The sequence below is a fragment of the Ovis canadensis genome, chromosome 23, assembly GCF_042477335.2.
Source record: "Ovis canadensis isolate MfBH-ARS-UI-01 breed Bighorn chromosome 23, ARS-UI_OviCan_v2, whole genome shotgun sequence".
NCBI classification, from domain to species: Eukaryota; Metazoa; Chordata; class Mammalia; order Artiodactyla; family Bovidae; genus Ovis; species Ovis canadensis.
In genome coordinates, this window is record NC_091267.1 from 70,863,926 (window position 1) to 70,885,685 (window position 21,760).

General features: G+C 47.0%; 1 protein-coding gene across 3 annotated transcripts in view; it reads left to right on the forward strand.

Annotated features, from left to right (window-relative positions):
* Positions 1-21,760, forward strand: part of NEDD4L (NEDD4 like E3 ubiquitin protein ligase) — a 371,893-nt gene that overhangs the window by 116,055 nt on the left and 234,078 nt on the right. For all 3 annotated transcript variants that reach the window (XM_069569073.1, XM_069569089.1, XM_069569077.1), the window contains exon 2: positions 6,003-6,076. In XM_069569073.1, the coding sequence (XP_069425174.1) occupies positions 6,003-6,076 (74 nt within the window). The remainder of the gene's footprint in view (positions 1-6,002; positions 6,077-21,760) is intronic.

Sequence of the window (21,760 nt, forward strand, 5' to 3'; positions counted from 1 at the left end):
GGTCGCAAAGAGTTGGACATGACTGAGCGACTGAACTGAACTGAATTGTAAACAACTGACTTACAAAATGAGCCTTCAGAATACCATCCATTTTATGGTTTGAGCGCCTTATCTTGTTTAATGTCTTGGTGAAGAATTAGAAAATTAATTTTCTAATTAATTAGAAGGAGAAATTGGGAAGGAGAAATACACGTCAAGTGCAGAGAATCATCCTTGTTACCAAATAACAATGCAGGACAGTTGATTAATAGAATGGGGGGAACCCTCAAAGTCACGGGAGAGTCTGGGTTATCTGGCCTCACGCAATCCATATCCAGGTAGTATTTGCATTGTCATAATCCACCTTAGGTAAATATTCGATTCTGGGGAGTCATAACCAGGGACTAAAATGTCACGCATGGATTTTATGAAAGTAATAAAATGCTTCAGAGAGTGTAGCTGCTTGGCGTGGGGCCCACTGCACCTGATAAATGAGTCATATACCTGGTCATGTGTTTCCTTGCAGAGTGGTGGTCTGCAACCTTGTTATTGAAAGGAAGCAAAGATAAGTTTTTACTGAATGTCTGAAACCCGTGTGTAAAAAACTACTTTTTTTAAGAGTAGCATTTGCTTTCCTGCTTTCCTGCTCTTAACCTTCAGGGCGAAGTGAAATTTCCTGCAACCACAGCTTGTAAATAGGAAGTGGGCAATAAAGGCCCTCTCCCCTTTTATCTCCCAGCTGTTGATTCCGTATTACATGAGAACTCTTTTCATTTCCTCCAAATAGACACCTCTGTGCCTTTGCAAGTTAGCTAAAATACATGTAGCTGTGTTTTCTTGGAACAAAGATTTCTTCATTTCAGAAATATGGAAACCTGTATTCCTAAGCCTGTGATTTTAAATTTTCTGTTCTTCCCCCTTTTGTATTTTCTGAAGTTTCTACAAAAATGTAGTTTCCAAACAAAAATATTTAATGTTTCAAAAGGGAAAAAATGCAAATAAGCAAAAAGAAGTTATCCATTATCCAGAGATGATCATTCTTATCATCACCCTTTCTAGGGCTTTGCGTGTGCCTGTATATATAGTTAATATTTATTTTAAAATGCAACTGTATTGTGAGGGCAGGCTAACTGCTAAAGCAACCTGCAGCTTTCAGTGAGAATAAGCTATGCAAGACTGTTTGCGCTTCACTGCCTGGGAAGGGTCAGTAGGTGAAGGTGGAAGGGGCAGAGTGAGGCAGGAGAGTCGCCCCTTCCTGGCTTTCAAAATTTTCTGTTGGGCAGCGGAAGGGGGACGAGATTGGAGGTGGGTGAGTGGGAGGGTCTTACCGACCTTGTCTGGAAAATGCAGCAGTCATTTTTGCCCACGTCTCATTGGCCAGAACTTAGTCACATGACCGCACCCAACTGCAAGGTGTGCTGGGAAATGTAGTCTATTTGCCGGTCCTAGTCGAAAGGGGAAGCCGCGTGTTCAAATATGTGCTGGTCTCTAAGTTGTGTAAAACGTTTTGTAACTTTCTTAAAAAAAAAAAAAAAGGGCAGTTTATTTTGAACATGATTTTGTGGGCAAAGTCTGGTCCCCTCTCCATCTCCATGGTATGTGAAACCCCACTCTCTCTTTCCAGATCTCCTTATAATTGGTCTCCCTGCTCCTGGTCTTGGTCCCCTGAAGTGACTGTCCCCCAGCAACTGAAGGGATCTTTAAAAAACTGAAGCCAAATGTTGTCACTGTCCTGCTTGAAACTTTCCAAAGATGGTTGCAGTTATGCCCCCCACCCCCCACGAGGCTGGCCCGCCCCACTCTGACCCCACCGGCCATGGGGCCCCCGCCCCCGCAGCCTCTCCCCTTGGGCTTGTCCTCTGAGGCGATGGGAGCTGCCAGCGCCTCTGCCTGAGTTCCCCACAGCCCACCACCTGCTGTCTTCTTCAGCTTTCAGCTCAGATGGCACCTCTCCAGCTACCAGTCATACATAGATATCCTCCCTCCCTCCCTCCATGTGGTTGCTTTTTTTTTTTAACTGTGCTCTTGTAGACCGAGCAGTCACCACCATCAGAAAACATCTGGCTGTTTGTTTGGATTTGCTTGTACCCCAGCTCTCTGTTCACTAGACTGTGGGTTCCTTTAAGTGGGGGGAGCTTCATTTTGCTCCCATCTCTATCCCGAGGTAATGAGTCTGGCCTATGGCTGCTTCATACACACTTGTGGGATGAATGAAGATCCTGACAGAGCGCACACATTTTTAATGACAGTACTATAGCCCGCTGCATGGAATTTCCATGAATATTTAAATGCCTACTTTTGTGTCTTTTACATAAATGCTTTGATGGCTCTTATCCAGTGTTTTTGGGATTTTGGTACACGTATCTGTGTGTATTTTCTTAGGATTGATTCCTAGGTGAGAATTTGTTTACTGAATCAGTGTATGTGCAAAAGTCTAATGTGTTCAGAGCCTCTGGATGTGTTTCTCCACGTGGTTGAGCCCGCTCTCAGCACTGAAATGTGGGCAGGGTAGGGTAGAGGTTCTGTCTGTCTTCATGGCTGAATCCCTAAATCTTAGAACAGTTGTTCATCCTTACTGAATGAATACATCAGTTTTCATAAAAAATTCTAAGTATTCCTTAATTTAAGCTTATTTTTGTTCATTTATTTGTAGAAATGTTCTCTGATTTTTAAAATGTATGTTTTTGCAGAGCAGGTCTGTCCAATGTAAGAACATCCACCCAATGTTAAACCCAAGGGCACTGCTGTTAGCAGGGCTCATCTTATTCCTTAGAACCCAGACAAGGTTCCATTGAGCCCCCTATGGAGTTGGTGGAAAGTCCAGGACTCTGTTCAGGATTTTCCAAAACCCCAAAGGATGTGCAACGGGGGATTTCTAACCAGAACCCTTGTCTTCTCCTCTGTGCCTGTGACTGACTGGATCTTGGTTTCCATCACGCTGTCCCTTCTTTATTGCCCCCACATCAGCCACAGGTGCATAACTAGGTGAGCTGCTCTGAGCTGGTCTTTGGAAGGAGCTACTGCTTTGCAGACCCTTCCTCCTCCTCCCCCCTCTCACAGGTCCTTTCACCCTCCTGCTGCTACATCACACATCTGCTTCAGCCAGCCTGCAGGACCGGCCTGGAGGTGAAGCGCTTTCCTTTAATGGTATCCATCCTCTGGGGGTTCCAGCTGACATTGCCCCTGTGCACAGTGGTGTTGGGGAGAATTGCTGATTTGCAGGGTATGTTATTGGTAGAGGATGGCAGAGTTGAGATGGGGGAGGCAAGGTGATAGATAAAATATGTTCATCTCCTTGTCCTCATTTCTTCTTCTGAATGGTTCCTTATTCCCCCAAGTAAAGTCTTAACCTTTTTGCCTGGCAAACAAGGATTTCATTTTAACCTGTGGTTCTCAATTGGTGTGCTATGGGTACTTCTGTGTGCATGAGTCATATCTGACTCTCTGCAACCCCGTGGACTGTAGGGTGCTAGGCTTCTCTGTCCATGGGATTTCCCAGGTAAGAATACTGGCGTGGGTTACCATTTCCTTCTCCAGGGGATCTTCCTGACCCAGGGATCGAACCTACATCTCATGTATTGGCAGGCAGATTCTTTACCACTGAGCCACCTGGGAAGCCCATAGGCATTTGTAAGTGGGTCATAAACTCTTCCCAGGTGTACCAGGAACTCTCCACAGGTGTATTGCCAAAGTTTGATCCACGTGTAAAAAATACTTAAGCTGTGGCATTACTTGAGCTGAGTAGGCCAAAAAGTGAAGAAAGTTGCTTAGTTGTGTCCAACTTTTTGTAACCCCGTGGACTGTAACTGGCCAGGCTCTTCTGTCCATGGAATTCTCCAGGCAGGAATACTGGAGGGTTGCCATGCCCTCCTCTAGGGAATCTTCCAAACCCAGGGATTGAACCCAGGTCTTCCACATTCCAGGCAGATTCTTTATTTACTGTCTGAGCCACCAGGGAAGCCCCAAGAATACTGGAGTGGGTAGCCATTCCCTTCTTCAGGAGCTCTTCCCAAGCCAAGGATCAAACCTGGATCTCTTCACACTGCAGGCAGATTCTTTACCATCTGAGCTGGCCAGAGGACCTGTCAAATGATGGCTACGGGTACAGCTTGCTGTGAGAAATGGAAAGCCTTAGCCTAGAGAACATGCTAAGAAGGAATCCCTGATGATTGGTGGTGAGCTGAGTGTGTAAGAGAAAGGGAAGCGTGCTCAGCACCTGCTTCAAGGACCAAGAGAAGGCTGTGTAACCTTGGGAGATTTAGTAGGTCCGGTAATATGGCCCTGTTTTAGTTATCTCTCACCTGGTTGAATCCTTTCGTGTAGGCTGAAGTGAAGTGATGTTGCTCAGTCGTGTCCAACTCTTTACAATCCCATAGACTGTAGCCTACCAGGCTCCTCCATCCATGGAATTTTCCAGGCAAGAATATTGGACTGGTTCCTCCTCCAGGGGATCTTCATGACCCATGGATCGAACCCAGGTCTTCCGCATTACAGGCAGACACTTTGCCTCTGAGCTACCAGGGAAGCCCTTCATGAAGGCTGGCAAACATTAAATCCTGTCAGACCTGAATGCAGGCCTCATTGGAAAGGCAATAAGAGACACACACGTTTGTGTCCCTTGTTGTGTTTGCATGTGAGCAGCCTTCTGCTTGGAGTGGATGGTTGGAGGGGTGAAGAATCCTGGAAAGGAAAGGTTCTCAAACATGTGTGTGATTGCATATATGTGTCCTTGATCTGAGCGGCTAGTGGATGAGGGTTCAGCACCCTTTTCCCATATTTTATCTCACCCTGCCTTCATCTCCTTTGGCATGACAGAACCTACAGGTCACTCAAGGGTTTCTTTCCCTCACCTGTGTCTTCTCTAAACACATTAGGCAGACAAATTTCATATTACTTTTCTCTAGCCCCTCTGCACGTGGGTCCCCAAGGGCTCCATCCAGAGCCATTTTTCGTTCTCACTCTTCTTGGATAACTTCTCATACATCTTGAGCTCTCCCTGCCAACTCTACACTGAAAACTCCTAAGTATCTAGCCAAGACTAGGTGTCTCTCCTATTTATCTATTTAGTCATCTTCCCCCCCCACCCCCACCATCTGGTTGTTTCATATGGCACCTGGAATTCAACTGAATCCTCTATTTCAATTTATGTTAAGACTTAGTGACCGAAACCAGAAACCTGAGGGTTATCCTGGCTTTCGTCTTCCGCTCCCTTTAAGCCATCCCATCTGTCCCGAATGTCTTAGCCGCAGACTCGCCCTTCTCCTGTCGTGGCCCCGCCGCATGGCCCTGTGCTGTCTCTGTGCTCACCCCTCTCAATAGACCACCAGCATGTTCAAGCCCAAGGCTCAATGCCCACTGCCTGGGAGCTGCTTAGAAAACATTGGAATGAATGGATAAGCGGGTGGATGAATGAATGAATGGCTTCTGAGATGGTTTGGGGTCATTTCCATTTGGGATGATGCTTTTTCTTTCTTTTTACTGGCATGAGACCTTATTTTTGCTTGCCAGCGCTGACATTTTGAAACTGTAATTTTGAGAAGAGATTTGTACCATGTGAAATTCCTCTCTCAGCCCTCACACGCATGTATATCAACTTCAAAGGAGGAATTATTTATTAAATTCATGGTATCTTGTTGCACTTGGGCGTTCATCTCAGTGGTTTCATGTGTGCGGCTGTGTTCCTGCTACAGCTGGGAAATATGTCCTATCGATGGTAGAAATAATTGATCTGCATGACCTAGTTTGAATTAAACTTGTGCTTAATTAACTTGGCTGCTGTAAATGTCGAGGGTTGTAGGACATCCACTTGCTTATTCAATCTTTGCAGTATATTCTAAGGGTTGTAGGATTTCAGAGCAGGAATAGTGCCTGTGGAATTTAGTCTAAGGAAGGATCGATCACCCATTGCTTTGTTCCAGATCCCACCACTAGACTGAAGAGGAATCATTGACTTTGTGTATTGGGTAAGAAAATGATGGATCAAAAGTCTGTTTTTTAATCTATTTTTTTCCCCCTTCCAACAGGGAGAGTCCCGTATTCTCAGAGTGAAGGTTGTTTCTGGAATCGATCTCGCCAAGAAGGACATCTTCGGAGCCAGGTATGTCTGCTTTGTTGTTATGTAGGTTTCTGGAGTTCAAGCAAAAACTTTTCAAATTCAGGCATCCTTGGGAATCACCTGGAGGGAGGGGGGCGGCTTCTTAAAGCAGAGATTGCTGCCCCCTTCCACCAGTTTCTGACTGAGTAGGCGATGCAGATACAACTGGTTCAGGGTCCACATGCTTGCAGGGGTATAGACCTTGGTCTCAGCTGGGCTGGCTTGGCCTTCCCATGGGTTTAATGAGGAAATTAGATCCAGACGTTTCTGTTTTTCTGCAGCAGAAAAATAAGCTTGAGAATGTGTTTGTGTTCACTTTAGTATATTCCTCTTGGTGTGTGTGTGTGCGTGCTTTTTCTTCATCAGCTCTAGCTGAGGGAAACAAAGGATCATTTTGTTCCTGGGAGAACTGGGTATTTTTCTGACGTGTAATTTTGGAATTAAGAGGTTGGGTGACTCCTGTGGCATTTACAGAAGCACTGGCACCCTGATCATTCGGGGTGTCTCAGCTTTTTAGTTCTGGGTGTTGCACCTGGTATTCCTGTATTTTTCAGTCAGCCCTATTGACTCTCGACAGTGTGTTGCCATAAGTTGTAAGACCTGGGAGCAGAGTGAGGATTAGAGCTGCTGGGAGCTAGAATTTGAACCAGATTTCAGAGAAGAAAGCCCTTTTGAACTTTTGGCCTCAAGGTTACTGCAGAAGTTGATCTAATTTATCTTCCCTGTCTAATGGAAACAGGAAAGGTCAATGCTTAAATCCTGAAGGGCTGCCAGTGGCCTGCCACATATGCCAGTGGTGCTGAAATGGATCGCTGGCCCTTCTCAGGACACCCTCTTCATGTTGGGTACCCCATGGGGTTGAACCACGAGGGCCATGCTGGCCGCTAGCGTCCCCTCGTCGAAACCCGGGCTCATCGTCTGTGTCCCCAGGACAGTGGCCCATGGTGATGCTTGGGCCTCAGGGCCTCAGCCTGACCCTGGAGACACTGCGTGACGAGGCTCATTCTGTCCAGCTCAGCTCGTCCTCCCACACCTCACTGATGCCCCTGACTGCCGTTGGTCAGACCTCTTCTCTGTGCTGTCCTGTTAACAGGCCTGCTCTTTTTCATCCAATACTTACTCATTTATTAGGCTGCTCTGGGTCTTAATTGCGGAATGCGGGATCTTTTTTCAGTTGCAGCGTGTGGGGCCTTTAGTTGCGGCGTGAGAACTCTTTGAATTGCGGCATGTGGAATCTAGTTCCCTGAACAGGGATTGAACCCGGGGCGCCCGCACTGGGAGCTTGGAGCTTAGCTACTGGATCCCCAGGGAAGTCGTACCATGCCTGCTCTGAGTTTTATTTAGCAAAGAAATCACTAAGCTACTAATGACTTGCACCTGGCGAAATGACCATCAAGAAATCCAGGTATACCTCACTTTATTGCACTTCCCAGAGTACTGTTTTGTGTGTTTTTTTTTTTTTTTTTTAACAAATGGAAGGTTTGTGGCAACTGTGTTGTCAGACGATGGTTGACATTGCTTTTTAAGCAAGAACGTATTTTTTAATTAAGGTACTTACACTTTAAAAAAAAGAGTGCTATTGCACATCCAACAGACTATAAATAACTAATATATGGACTGTTTATAACTATTGCACATCTAAAGACTAAAAGTAGCTATGTGATATGTCATGGGAAGCCCGAGTTTGTGTGGCTCTGTGTATGATATTTGCTTTATTGTGGGGCCCTGAAACAGATGCTGCAGTATCGCCTATAAATAAATAAAACTGATGCATGTTCAGTATCGGGGAAATATTTTTTAAAAATCTCTCATGCTTCAGTGTGCCCAGATGACTGACTGAGGGTTAGCTTTCTGAGTCGTCTCACCAGGAAACAATGCGCTCTGGGGCGCTGCCGCCAGCCTGAGCTCCAGGTGCTGGGCGGGGAGACGGATCTCACCTGCAGCTTTTCTCATTTGACTGCGAAGCCCCCTGAGCGGCTTACCAGATGCCTGAACCAATGCTCTAACGTTTCACTTTCCTCTTACTAAACGAGACATTTATTGGAGACAGAGGCTTCTTACTTTTTATCATCTTTCTTCTACTACTTAACAGGCACCAGCACCAAGAACAGAACTGGGCCGGTTGGTTTTTCACATTCCACATTTGCACACTGACTAGTAGATTGTGTTTTATGTCAAAAAAAAAAAAAAAAAAAAAAGCCTATCATTCTCGCTGACTCTGCATCAAATGTTAGGGTTTGGAAGGAAGAGGCTGGATTTGGAAAGTTTCAGTCACTTTTCCTTAAATTCATTTTCGTTTTGTTTTATCCAAAACTCTTCATAAAAAAAAAAATTGAAATGGATTCAGATTATGTTTTTCAGCCTGTTCAGAAGATCTGAGGTTAAAATTGGAGCGGAATTGAGCTCCAAATCTTATAAGAGCCAAGCAGAGCTGAGTCTTAAGTTGTTATCATTTATATGAGAAGAGAAGGGATCATTTCTCGGGGACAGATTAGAGAGGAGTTACAGATAATGCCCCAAGACATTCAGTGGAAAGAAGCAGTGTCGCAGCTTCACGGACTGGGTTCCAGAAAAGGAGTCAGAAGCTCTGAGTCTGGTTCTGCGCTTTGCTGTCTCAGTGCCGTGAATTCCGCACACACCTGCCTGCCCCGCTCCCTCTCTCCTCCTCTCTAAGATACCACCCGTCTCCAAAGACCCATTTGCCGGTGAGTGGGTGGCCCTGGGAGGGCTAGGAGACCGAGCGGGGCCACTCCACGCTGGCCTCTCCCAGGAGAAGGGCGCTGGTTCGCACCCTATCATTTGCCTGGTGACCTGAAGGCTCTTCGACGTTATCTGGAGCATCTCCTTTCAAGTCACCTCCGGTACATTAGCAGAAAGCAGGGCAGTTTCCTGGGGTCGGAGAGAACCCCAGGGTGACTCTGGTCTACCGGTAGCAGTCATGTGTCCTAAGGGCGGCAGGGGCGAGCGTGGCCGATTGTTGCAGTCTTCTGTGCTTCTCACTCCCCAGAGTGAGACCCTTTTCTCCGTGTCATCCTGAACCACAACCCGGCAGGCCCCTTTTCCCCCAGCCCCTGTCAATGAATGTCCCCTCCACCTCTGTACCTCACAGCAACTGACCCCAACATTTTTGACATCAGGGACCAGTATCGTGGAGGTTTTTCCATGGATGAGGGGAGGCCATGAGGGGGATGGTTAGGGGGATGATTCAAGTACATTGCCTTTATTGTTCACTTTATCTCTATTATTAGTAGCAGTACATACATCAGTCCACCTTAGACCATCAGGCATTACATCTGGGAGGTTGGGGACCTCTTCCTTGTACGACCCCAGTTCTCCCTTCACAGAAGGGGGGCTGGGTAGGGGCTGGGAGCCCTGATGGTTGGAGGAAGAAGGACAGTTTTCATCAGTGGCATTGTTGGAAACTTGGACGTGATAGAAATGATACAGGGTTAGACGTGCTGGAGTTTGGATTTATAGTCTGGAGTCACAGGAGGCTGTCTGGGTCACTTGGCCTGAGGATGGGGGTCATGGTGGGTGGAGGGAGGGGTGGGTGTGTTGGTCGGAGTAGGTGATGCTGTTGGGGGTGACCAGTGCCCTGCCGGGTGGGCTCCCGGCCCCTTGGAGGCTGCTTGAGGCTGCAGCCCTGAGGACCAGTGTCTGGACCTGCCTCCGGGCTTGGGTGGCCGATGCAGCTGCACCTGAAATCCTCCCAATCCAGCACCAAGGACACAGGGTCACTTTGCAGCTTCCGTCCAGCAAAGTCTCACTTGATTGAAAGGGCCTTTGTTGGAAGATGATAACTGAGCTCTTGCTCCCCTGGGACTTCTGAGCCGTTGGTCTGTGTGGAGAATGGCTGTAGTAGAGAAAGATGTCTTCTTTTGGGCCCAGCCTTCAGGGGAAGAAGGGCAGACCTCTCATCTGTCATCTCAACAGGGACACCCTTGTGTGGAACAAGTGCTGGATCAAATGGGACGTCAGGACCCCCGGGGTCCAGATGGAGACAGTGGTCACCCAAGGCAGAGACCCCCCGTCTTTATGGTCCACACTATGACAAACATGCTGTGTGAGCTTATAGAAAGGCTTTTTTTTTTTTAAGCGTGAGCAAAAGAAAATCAGACTCCTTCAAAAAGTAGGCCGTGTGTAAAATGCCAGTGACACATGAAAAGGGAAGTAAAGTCATGTTGAAAACACTGCATCCAGAGGGTTCCCGCTTCTGTTTTGGAAATGGGTGGTCTTCGTGGGACCGAGCTCGGTGTTTCCAGGTCGAGGAGACTCCGCCCTCCGGGAGGTTCCCTGGACTCCGTGCCGCTGGGAGGACTATTGCTGCTTGCTTCCTCAAGTGGCTCACTGACCTCCACACCTCTCGCCCTCCAGCTTGCTGCAGAGCGTTTTGAGCTGAGGCGCAGACCTGGACAGGTAACTCTTCCCGTGTGGTTTGATCCGCCTTCACCTGTGGGCTGAAAACCCAGTCTCCTGTTGAGGTGGCGGTTTCGGTCCCTTGGTAAGGCGGTGCAGCAAGCCCTCACTGGTCAGCTTGACGCCCGCTCGGGTCCCGCCCGGGCCGCCGCCTGCCTTTCCCCCCAGCTCCTGCGGTCCCCCCAGTCCCCTAGCAGGTTACACCCTTCCATAGGCCCTGTGACCTGGAAGGACTGCTGTCTGCATCGGCCCGTCATTTTATAACTGTTTCTTTCTCCCAGACTACATTTTTAACTTCTGACAGCGAGGGTTTATTTTTACTTATTTTTGACTCCCCCTGCCTTACAGGGTACCAGCACATGGTGGATTCTCAAGAAGCAGTGAACAGTGACCTCATCTCTCCCCTCCCCTGCTTTTCCTGCCCCTTCATGGAAAGCCCACAGTCCTCTAAGTGTCTGAAATGTGCTTCGTCTTTTGCCTTGGCGGTGCTTCCCCTCTGCCTGGGGTCTGCTTACATCCTTCCTGGGGCCATTCTCCCATGTCTCTGCCGGGCTCCCCAGCCCAAGAGGAGGAAACGACTCTGGCCCCTGGGCCATCCTGGCTCCGCCAGTTTTCCCCTCCCCCATCCCTCATCGCAGCACAGAGGCTGTAGCTCTTATTCTTGTTAATAAGCCCAGAGATCTTGCACAGGGCAGTTGGCTTGGCTTGACTTCAGTAGTAGAGCCTAATGATGGCAGCAGTGGTGCAGGGTGGCCTGGGGTTCCTCCAGAAAGGGTCCCCTTTCTCATTCTCAGAGGTGCTATTAGCTCATCAGGCATCGCCCTCACCCCCCAGTTCTGCCACTCAGGGCAGGTACTTTTTGTAATTTTCACAAAGGGTCTGTGTAGACCAGTGGAGGGAGCCTGCCTGGGACCCTGACGCAAAATGAGTGAGGGGGGAGGGAGCACAAAGGCTGGTGTCAGAAGAGCATCTCGGGGTCCTGTAGGGTGGCCAGCAGAGGGTCTCCATTTGATGTTGATGTTTTGGCAGAATCACCACTCCCAAGCCCACAGCAGGGAACACTTTCTTGTGGCAGTGGATCTAGAAATTTCTATGTTGTAGGGGAGGGGGGCCATGAGGCTGAGCTGGGGCTGTGATGGAAGGTCAAGACCCTGACCTTGACCCTCAGTATTAGGATCAGGATGGGGCAAAGGGCGTGAGTCATGGGTTGGGGAGCACAGGGCCGTCTGATCAGACAGAAGTGGGACCGGTGAGCTGGGCTCTTCACCAGCAGTGAAGGTGGGACAACTCTGACTTCCTGGAAAGTCTTTTAGGCATTCTCCCATCCAAGTACTAACCAGGCCCCATCCTGCTTAGCTTCTGAGATCAGACGGGACTGGGCGTGTTCAGGGTGGTACTGCCGTAGACTTAGGCGCTTTCTAATGTGGTCGAGTGAGCGAGTCCCGGTGTTTGGCCACAGTGATGTGTGCAGTCAGGGGTCCATGCTTTCCCACGTGGGGCATGAGGAAGGCGGGGGTGAGTCACGATGGCCCATATTTGTTGATCGTGTCCTACGTGTCAGGCACGACCTGACCTATTTACACAGTTGGCTGGATTTTCCCTAAAGCCCTTATGCCGCAGGCCCTATTGGTCTTTCCAGTTTGCAGATAAGGAAAATGAGGCAAAAAAGATAAGTTGCAAAGGCTACATACCACCAGTATGTTTGAGAGCTCTGAGCTGAGCAAGTGTCTAGGCCCTAAGCGTACGTTTTCTAGACTGTTTGGAGCGCTCCTGGAGTTGGCTGGCCCAGTGCGTGGAGTGTGATACGAAGTCATTAGAATCTGCCTAAAGTTTACGAAGAGGGGATAATTGTCTCCATCTTTTGGCTGAGGAAATCGGGGTTCAGAAGCATTGTGATCAGCCCAAGATGAAACCACTCTAGTGAGTGGTTGGGACTAAGTTGAGTCCAGATTTATCTGATTTCAGAGTTCTTTCCCATGGTAGGTTAATACTCATCTTGAGTGACTAAGGTTCAGCTTATTAGATGGGCCATTGGATTAGATGACTGTTAGATTTGATGATCAGGCAGTTTTTAAAAAGCATATTTAAAGAACTAGCCAGTATGTGTGATGGCAGCTAACCAAGTTCCTAGAGTTGTGAGTGAATATCATCAAGTATTAGGGGGCTTCCCGGGTGGCGCAGTGGTAGAGAATCTGTCTGCTGGTACAGGAGACAGGGTTGATTCCTGGGTTGGGAAGATCCAGTATTCTTGGCAAACCACTCCAGTATTCTTGCCTGGAGAATCCCATGGACAGAAGAGTCTGGCGGGTTACAGTCCATGGGGTTGCAAAGAGACGGACGTGACTGAGCATGCAAGAGGGAGAAAGACCATCCAGTATTAGATTTCGGATAGATGTACTTTACTAAGTAAGATCTTTTAAGTTTGTTTTTAGCTTAAAATATCTTTGGGGTTTCAAACTGTATTCTTTCTCAGTCAAGCTTGTATCTTGAGGCATTTAACCTTTAGTCATAGGCTTAAGCGGTGACTGAATTAGGGACATTTAATGTACCCTCCCCCTTTTCCCTCCTTAATTATGATCAGAGTCTTTATTTCAGGTTAGGGTGGGTGAAATGCTTTGGGGATCATCAAGCTGCTCCTCAAATTGAGCAGCTTTGGTGAAGACAAACCAGCTTTCAGTTCAATCGCTCAGTCATGTCTTGACTCCTTGTGACCCCATGGACCAAAGCCCACCAGGCCTCCCTGTCCGTCACCAACTCCCAAGAGTTTACTCAAACTCATGTCCATTGAGTCGGTGATGCCATCCAACCATCTCATCCTCTGTTGTCCCCTTCTCCTCTCGCCTTCAGTCTGTCCCAGCATCAGGGTCTTTTCCAACGAGTTAGCTCTTCGCATCAGGTAGCCAAAGTATTGGGGTTTCAGCTTCAGCATCAGTCCTTCCAATGAATATTCAGGACTGATCTCCTTTAGGATGGACTGGTTGGATTTCCTTGCAGTCCAAGGACTCTCAAGAGTCTTCTCCACCACCACAGTTCAAAAGCATCAATTCCTCGGCGCTCAGCTTTCTTTATAGTCCAACTCTCACATCCGTACATGACTACTGGAAAACCTATAGCTTTGACTAGATGGACCTTTGTTGGCAAAGTAATGTCTCTGCTTTTTAATATGCAGTCTAGGTTGGTCATAGCTTTTCTTCCAAGGAGCAAGTGTCTTAATTTCATAGCTGCAGTCACCATCTGCAGTGATTTGGGAGCCCAAAAATATAAAGTCTCTCACTGTTTCCACTGTCTCTCCATCTATTTGCCATGAAGTAATGGGACCGGATGCCGTGATCTTAGTTTTCTGAATATTGCGTTTTAAGCCAACTTTTTCACTCTCCTCTTTCACTCTCGTCAAGAGGCTCTTTAGTTGTTCCTCGCTTTCTCCCATGAGAATGGTGTCATCTGGTGTCTGAGGTTATTGAGAGAATCTTATAAAAGTTGTTGTGTGGGGGCTCCAAGACCCATATTGTAGAGTTGCTTCTTTGACAGTTTCTTCTCCATTGTGTGCTGAGCTGGCAGCCTTACACTATACCTGTTTGAGTTGCTGTCATTTTTTTCTTTGGGCAGCTGGTGAAATTTAAAACACGTACGGACTTGGGTATTGGAGGGATGTAGCCAAAGTCCTTCCGTCTGCTAGCAACTGAGACTAATGGGGGCTTAATGCCATGTGACGACAGCTCTGTGGCACCAGCTCACCCCCATCCCCCTGGTCTAGGTTGTTAACACTTTGCCACATTGGCTGCGTCTGTTGCTTTTTTTCCTGAAGTATTCTAAAGTGAATTGTAGACATCTTGACATTTAGCCCCTGCATACTTCAGCTTGCATCTCTAGGAAAAAAAAAAAAAAGGCAAGAACAAAAGCGAAGACCATATTACTTTTAACCACCCTGCGGTTTTCACAAAATTAACAGTAATTGCCTGATGGACTCTGTTACCTAGTCCATGGTCTGAATTCCTCCAGATAAAAGGCCCTGAAATGCCTTTTACGATTGGGCTGTTTAACCCAGAATTCTGTTGAGAGTCATGTATTGCAGTTAGCTGTGAGGTCTCTTAAGATCCTGTTAATCTAGAACAGTCTTGTCGCCCCTTTTTGAATGACCTTGAGGGATCAGTACATTGTCTCTCTGACCACATTTGATTGCTTCCCGTGGTATCAAACACTGTGCTCCTCTTTCTCCTGGGTTTCCTGTACATTAGGAGCTGGATCTGAAAGCTTGATCAAATCCAGTTTAGACCTGTAGTTCAGGAAAGGGGGCTGCTGTTTGATCAGGCAGGACCCAGCATCTGGTTGTCCTGTAACTGATGGAGCTAAAATCCATCCCCGGGTTAAAGTCTGTTTCCTCCACTGTCAAATTAAATCTGCCCCCAGGTAGCCAGCAAGAAATGGGCAAGGGGACAGTTTGGCACTAGAGACATGTAAATTGTAAATATTACTTTGCTTTTTCTCCCGAAAGATCAGATGTTGTTTTTTCCTTTGCCCCTTTTGGAAAACAGCAAACAAAAGAACTGTCCTCCTTTAACAGATGGGGAAACTGCGAGGCCATAAGTGCCTTGAGGGTCCCTTTGCTAAACTGCCAGTGCTTCTAGGAGGCAGTGAGGCCAGGGTTTGTGTAGAGTCAGGGTTTGTTTAGCGGGAGTTCTCTGCTGAATCCAGAAGTGCGTCTGTTTGGTCTGCGGTACATTAAGGTGAGAAGTGTTGGTCTCTCAGCCGTGCCCGACTCTTTGAGACTCCATGGACTATAGCCTGCCAAGCTCCTCTGTCCATGAAATTCTCCAGGCAAGAATACTGACATGGGTTGCCATGCCCTCCTCCAGAGGATCTTCCTGACCCAGGGATCAAACCCAGGTCTCCTGCAGTGCAGGCAGATTCTTTACTGTCTGAGCCACCAGGAGCCATGGTACACTAAAGAAATAAAAACTTTGAGCCAATGGATTTGGAAAATTTCATATTAAAAAAACAGTTTTCTGGGGGAAAAAAATCTCAGCAACCTAGACATCTTGGCTCATGTTCCTGTGAGGTAGAGTGGCTGGAACTGGTGGAGACCCTCTGGGTAGGACCTCACACCATGGACCCCACACCTCCTGCCATCTTTTGAGCAGCTCGCCTTCTCCACTGACGGGGCCCTCAGGCCCCTGGAGGGATGACCTGCGTTTGGTGCTCGCCTCTGCCCTGTGTGGTCTGCAGCGTGTAGAGCTGGCCTGCCTGCAGCGCAGTGCCCGCCTGGACGCACGCGGGGCCCCTCTGCTCCGCCGAGGCTGTTTGCGGCCTGCCAGCTCCACGCAAACCTGGCCCTCTCTCTGTGCAGGCCTGCCGGAGCAGCCTCAGCTATCTAGGGCATTGCTGAGCATCACAGCATCAACACTAATGGCCTGTGGGCCAAAAGTATTTGTCTGAAAATCTGAGCTCTCACAATTAGTCATGTGGGAGCCCAGAGCACCTCGCCCACAGGCTGTTCATTCTAATTGTACTCCCCTGACCCCCAAACCCTGAAAGGATGTTATTACACCCGCTCCTCCCAAATAAAGACATTTCCACAGCAGCCACACAACTTATTATTTTTATTCTATTCTATTTTATATTATGTTTAAGTTTTATATCCCTCAGTAGTGGGAGGGAGGCTCAGGAGGGAGGGGATAGCCATACATTTATGACTGATTCACGTTGTCACACTGCAGAAACTGTAAAGCAGTTATTCTCCCATTTAAAAAAGATAAATAATTGTCATCCATCTGAAGAGTTTGATTAGATTTTCACATCAAGAGCTGCATCAGGATGACCTGAGGTATTATAAATGTGTGCTGATCTCCCAGTCTTTGTATGTATGAATAGACACAGCATCCTTTTCAAATATGCCAGTCTTCATTTGCTTACCATTCAGGCCACCGGGTTTTCTAGACAGAAATGCGGGACGTGGCAGGTGGGTCAGTGCGCAGGACCAGCATGTGTCTGTCCTGTGTTAGGCCCCAAGGCTTGCTGTCCTAGCCAGTGCGGTAAGAACGGATGTTTGGAATGGTCTGGATTCCCTGAAGAGGCTGTGCTGGAATGGGCACCGATTCAGAATGCCGGGACTATCGGAGCAGTTTAAATATACACTCCTGTAAATTGGCCTTTGTGCCTTTCCGGGTTTAGTAAATGAAGCAGGTAAAGGAGACAGGCCCCCTTTCTGTACCACCCGCTCTGTTACATTCATGAGGATCCTGCATTCACAGCCCCTCCTTTGCCTTGACTCCAGACACACGAACGTGCTGGCATCTGTCATCGAAGGAACTTGGGCTCTGTCACCTGCTTAACAGAGATAGGAGGGAAAATTACCGGATGTCTCACCTTCACCTCCAGCAGTGATGAATGATGCTCTCTGGTCCCCGAGTCTCCAGGGCAGAGAATTGGATGTGTTTTAGGAAAGTGAGGGAGGGCTTCCCAGGTGTCTCCATGGTAAAGAATCCACCTGCCTTTGCAGGAGAAACATGTTCAACCCCTGATCCAGGAAGACCCCCTGGAGGAGGCAATGGCAGCCCACCCTGCTATTGCCTGGGAAATCCCTTGGACAGAGGAGCCTGGTGGGCTACAGTCCATGGGGTTGCAAAAGCATTGGACATGACTTACGACAGAAATATGAAGGCACCCCGCACATAGTAGATGCTTAATAAATTTTGTTCATCTGATCAGGGTGGAGCCTGAGAAAATGAAAAAATTTAAAAGCAGCTGAAGAGCTGTGGGCAGTATTTTAATCCCCTAGTGTAATTATTTACAAAGGGCACCAGTGAGAGCAGAAATCCACGGTGCCTCTGGGGAGTGGCGGTGAAGTTTGGATCCTCTGCCCGACATTGCTCGTCTTTCCTCCGCCTCACCCCCTCCCTGGCCACCTCCCGTCCCTCGTTCCTGCCTCTCCTCCTTTGCACAGCTGCCTGTGTCCCCGACCTGCACCCCAATAATGCTTCTCTTGCTTTATTCTGAAATTTTATTCTGTATTTGTCTCCCAGAGGTTTCCCTTTGTGGGGGGAGGTGGGGAAGGGTGTGAGGAACTGAAGTATGACAAGGAAGGGAATGTCGCCAGCTTGAGATGAGTCAGAAGTGAAAGCGTCTCGGAATGTGTAAGACAATGGAGACAATATTTATTTTACAGAAACGGAGCTAACAACCCAGCCTCCAGGAACACAGCCAGCAGGTATTGCAGGGAGGGGGGTCCAGCGTTCAGCTGGCGGAGTACTCACCACTATAGTTTCATCACCAGAGGGATAAAGGAGGCGTCTCTCACTGTGAATGGTTCCCTGGGCGACGGCCTCCCCATCAACCGGTTCTCAGTGAAGCCCCATGTGCCCTCTCAGCTCCCTGTGCAGCTGCGTTGACCAAAATGGCATCATTCAAGGTAGAAAAATGGTTATACCTGAAGGTAATGCTTCTAAAAATGCACAGGCCAGGGACTTCTCTGGTGGCTGAGACTCATGCTTCCCAGGTAAGGGGCCCAAGTTCTATCCCTGGTCAGGAAACTCAATCCCCCATGCAACAACTAAGACCCGGCACAGCCAAGTAAATAAATATTAAAGGGAAAAAAAGCACAATCCAGAATCCGTTTTGGATGCCTCTCTGTGTTCTTTAGTCACTCAGTCGTGTCCAACTCTTTGTGACCCAATGGACTGCATCACGCCAGGCTTCCCTGTCCATCACCAACTATTGGAGCTCACTCAAACACACGTCCATAGAGTCGGTGATGCCATCCAACCATCTCATCCTCTGTCATCCCCTTCTCCTCCCGCCTTCAATCTTTCCCAGCATCAGGGTCTTTTCAAATGAGTCAGTTTTTCGCATCAGGTGGCCAGAGTATTGGAGTTTCAGCTTCAGCATCAGTCTTTCCACTGAATATTCAGGACTGATTTCCTGTAGGATGGGCTGGTTGGATCTCCTTGCAATCCAAGGGACTCTCAAGAGTCTTCTCCAACACCATAGTTCAAAAGCATCAATTCTTCAGGGCTCAGCTTTCTTTATAGTCCAACTCTCACATCCATACATGACTACTGGAAAAACCATAGCTCTGACTAAATGGACCTTTGTTGGCAAAGTAATGTCTCTGCTTTTTAATATGCTGTCTACATTGGTCATAGCTTTTCTTCCAAGGAGCAAGTGTCTTTTAGTTTCATGGCTGCAGTCACCATCTACAGTGATTTTGGAGCCCCCCCAAATAAAACTCTCTCATTGTTTCCCCATCTGTTTGCCATAAAGTGATGGGACCGGATGACATGATCTTAGTTTTCTGAATGTTGAGTCTTAAGCCAACTTTTTCACTCTCCCCTTTCACTTTCATCAAGAGGCTCTTTACTTCCTCTTCTTCACTTTCTGCCATAAGGGTGGTATCATCTGCATATCTGAGGTTATTGATATTTCTCCTGGAAATCTTTATTCCAGCTTATGCTTCATCCAGTTCAGTATTTCTGATGATGTACTCTGCATATAAGTTAAATAAGAAGGGTGACAATATACAGCCTTGATGAACTCTTTTCCCGATTTGGCACCAGTCTGTTATTCCATATCCAGTTCTAACTATTGCTTTTTGACCTGCATACAGGTCTCTCAAGAGGCAGGTCAGGTGGTCTGGTATTTCCATCTCTTTAAGAACTTTCCACAGTTTGTTGTGATCCACACAGTCAAAGGCTTTGGCATAGTCAGTAAAGCAGAAGTAGATGTTTTTCTGGAACTCTCTTGCTTTTTCCATGATCCAGTGGATGCTGGCAATTTGATCTCTGGTTCCTCTGCATTTTCTATATCCAGCGTGTGGACATGTATCCAGAATTGTGAACATCTGGAAGTTCACAATTCACGTACTGCTGAAGCCTGGCTTGGAGAATTTTGAGCATTACTTTGCTAGCGTTGTGAGATGAGTGCAATTGTGCGGTAGTTTGAGCATTCTTTGGCATTGCCTTTCTTTGGGATTGGAATGAACACTGACCTTTTCCAGTCCTGTGGCCACTGCTGAGTTTTCCAAATTTGCTGGCATATTGAGTGCAGCACTTTCACCGCATCATCTTTTAGGATTTAAAATAGCTCAACTGGAATTCCATCACCTCCACTAGCTTTGTTCTTAGTGATGCTTCCTAAGGCCTACTTGATTTTGCCTTCCAGGATGTCTGGCTCTAGGTTGGTGATCACACCATCATGATTATCTGGGTCATGAAGATCTTTTTTGTACAGTTCTTCTGTGTATGCTTGCCACTTCTTAATATCTTCTGCTTCTGTTAGGTCCATACCATTTCTGTCCTTTATTGTGTCCATCTTTGCATGAAATATTTGGGGCAGGAGCATGGAAAATAAAGTTTTTAAGACTGCTTAGAAATTTCACCAATCTGGCAGGTTTTTCAGCGATAAATACAAGCTCTAAGTGCTATAGGCAGTCGGAATCAGGGGCCAGCAAACTCCTTTCTGTAAAGGGTCAGAGATAAACTAGTTGAGGCTTTGCAGGGCTTATGGTTTCTCGAGATAGTGCAGAGGCAGCCAGGACACTAAATGAACGGGCGTGGCCATGTGCCAGTGGCCTGTGGGCCATAGTTTGCTAGCCCCTGAGAGTATAAGCTATTGATTCTCAACAATATATGTATTTAGAACTGGGAGCACCCATATTATTTGGTCATGATTTCCAGATTAAACTGTTTCATTGAGCTGCTGGTTGATCAATGACAGACGGGAATTCAGCCAGTATTGACTTTTGGGGCATGAAGGAGTCAGGCCCCTAGAAACGGCAGTAGACTTTTTTTTTCCTTTGCTCTCTAAAGCCAGCATACTTAAAATACAGCTTGTCAAACATTTTAGATAAGCATTGTGGATTTTAAAGTCTACAAATGAGTATAAAATGTTTTTATCTTAGAGAAAATGACTTCTCAGTGCTTTATATTAATACATTTATAAGAAATAAAGTTTTATTTAGAGGGATCCCAGCAGATGCAGAGCATAAAATACTGCTTCTTTTCTCTGCTGAGTATTTCTTAAACTTATGACCTTAGTACAAGTAATGTTTAATGAGGAATTTGCAATGTGTAACTCCTCAGTAAATTATTAAAAGAACTGGCACTCCTACTGTATAATATCAACACAAGTGATGTAAAAGTCTGTTGTTGTTGTTCAGTTGCTCAGTCGTGTCCAGCTCTTTGTGACCCCATGGACTCCAGCACACCAGGCTTCCCTGTCCTTCACTATCTCCTGGAGTTTGCTCACAGTCATGTCTATTGAGTCAGTGATTCCATCCAACCATCTTATCCTCTGTCGTCACCTTCTCCTCCTGCCCTCTTTCTTTCCCAGCATCAGGGTCTTTTCCAATGAGTCGGCTCTTCACATTAGGTGGCCAGAGTATTGGAGATTCAGCATCAGTCCTTCCAATGAATATTCAGGGTTGACTGCTTTTAGGATTGACTGGTAAGATTTTTCTGGCCAAGGGGCTCTCGAGTCTTCTACAACACCACAGTTCGGAAGCTTCAATTCTTGGGTGTTCAGCCTTGCGGCAGTTAGTGTATGCTAACATTCCTTCGGCATAAATAAGCTGCAAGGTTTGTTTCCACTGTCGGTTTTTCGTAGATTGTTGTGCTTCCTCTTTTGAACAACTGATTATTGTTTTAAAGTCTCTATTATTTTTAGTTGTTGGAAATTAGGCATTCATGGTAGGAAGGTAGAGAAGCATTCAAAAGAAATACTGCATTTCAAGTTTGTGGGCAACTGGTTGAGAAATCAGAATGGATGAATCATAACTTTATCACAGTTTCTTTTTCTTTTTGCTGGTAAGAAAATGACAGTGTTGCTTATATATTCTCTCTCTCTCTCTCTCTCTCCCTCGTAAACTCTTGGGAATTCTTTGCAAACAGTGGTTTAATTTTGTTGAAGTGATTTTCTATGTTATCTGCACAGTCTGGACAGTAAAAGAAAAGATTGTAAAAGAAAAATATGCAAACTCCTTTCTTCCAGAATGGGTTACTGGCTCCCTGCAGTGTGATTTCATTTTCCCTCTGTTATTAAGAATGTAGTAGAACCAGCATGTGCTGGAAATGAGATTTGAATGCCCAAGTACCTGAATCAGCCTCGTTTGTTTGCAACAACAACAAACCAGTATCTTGGCCTGAAATGTCAAAATATTTGTTCTTTCTCTGGACTAATGTTTCTCAGCCAACGGCCTCACCGTCTGTGTATCTGGGCCTCCAGGTTAGGCACTGGGGCGTTGTCCTTGGCTGTCCCATCCCTCCAGCTCTTCCTTGCCCC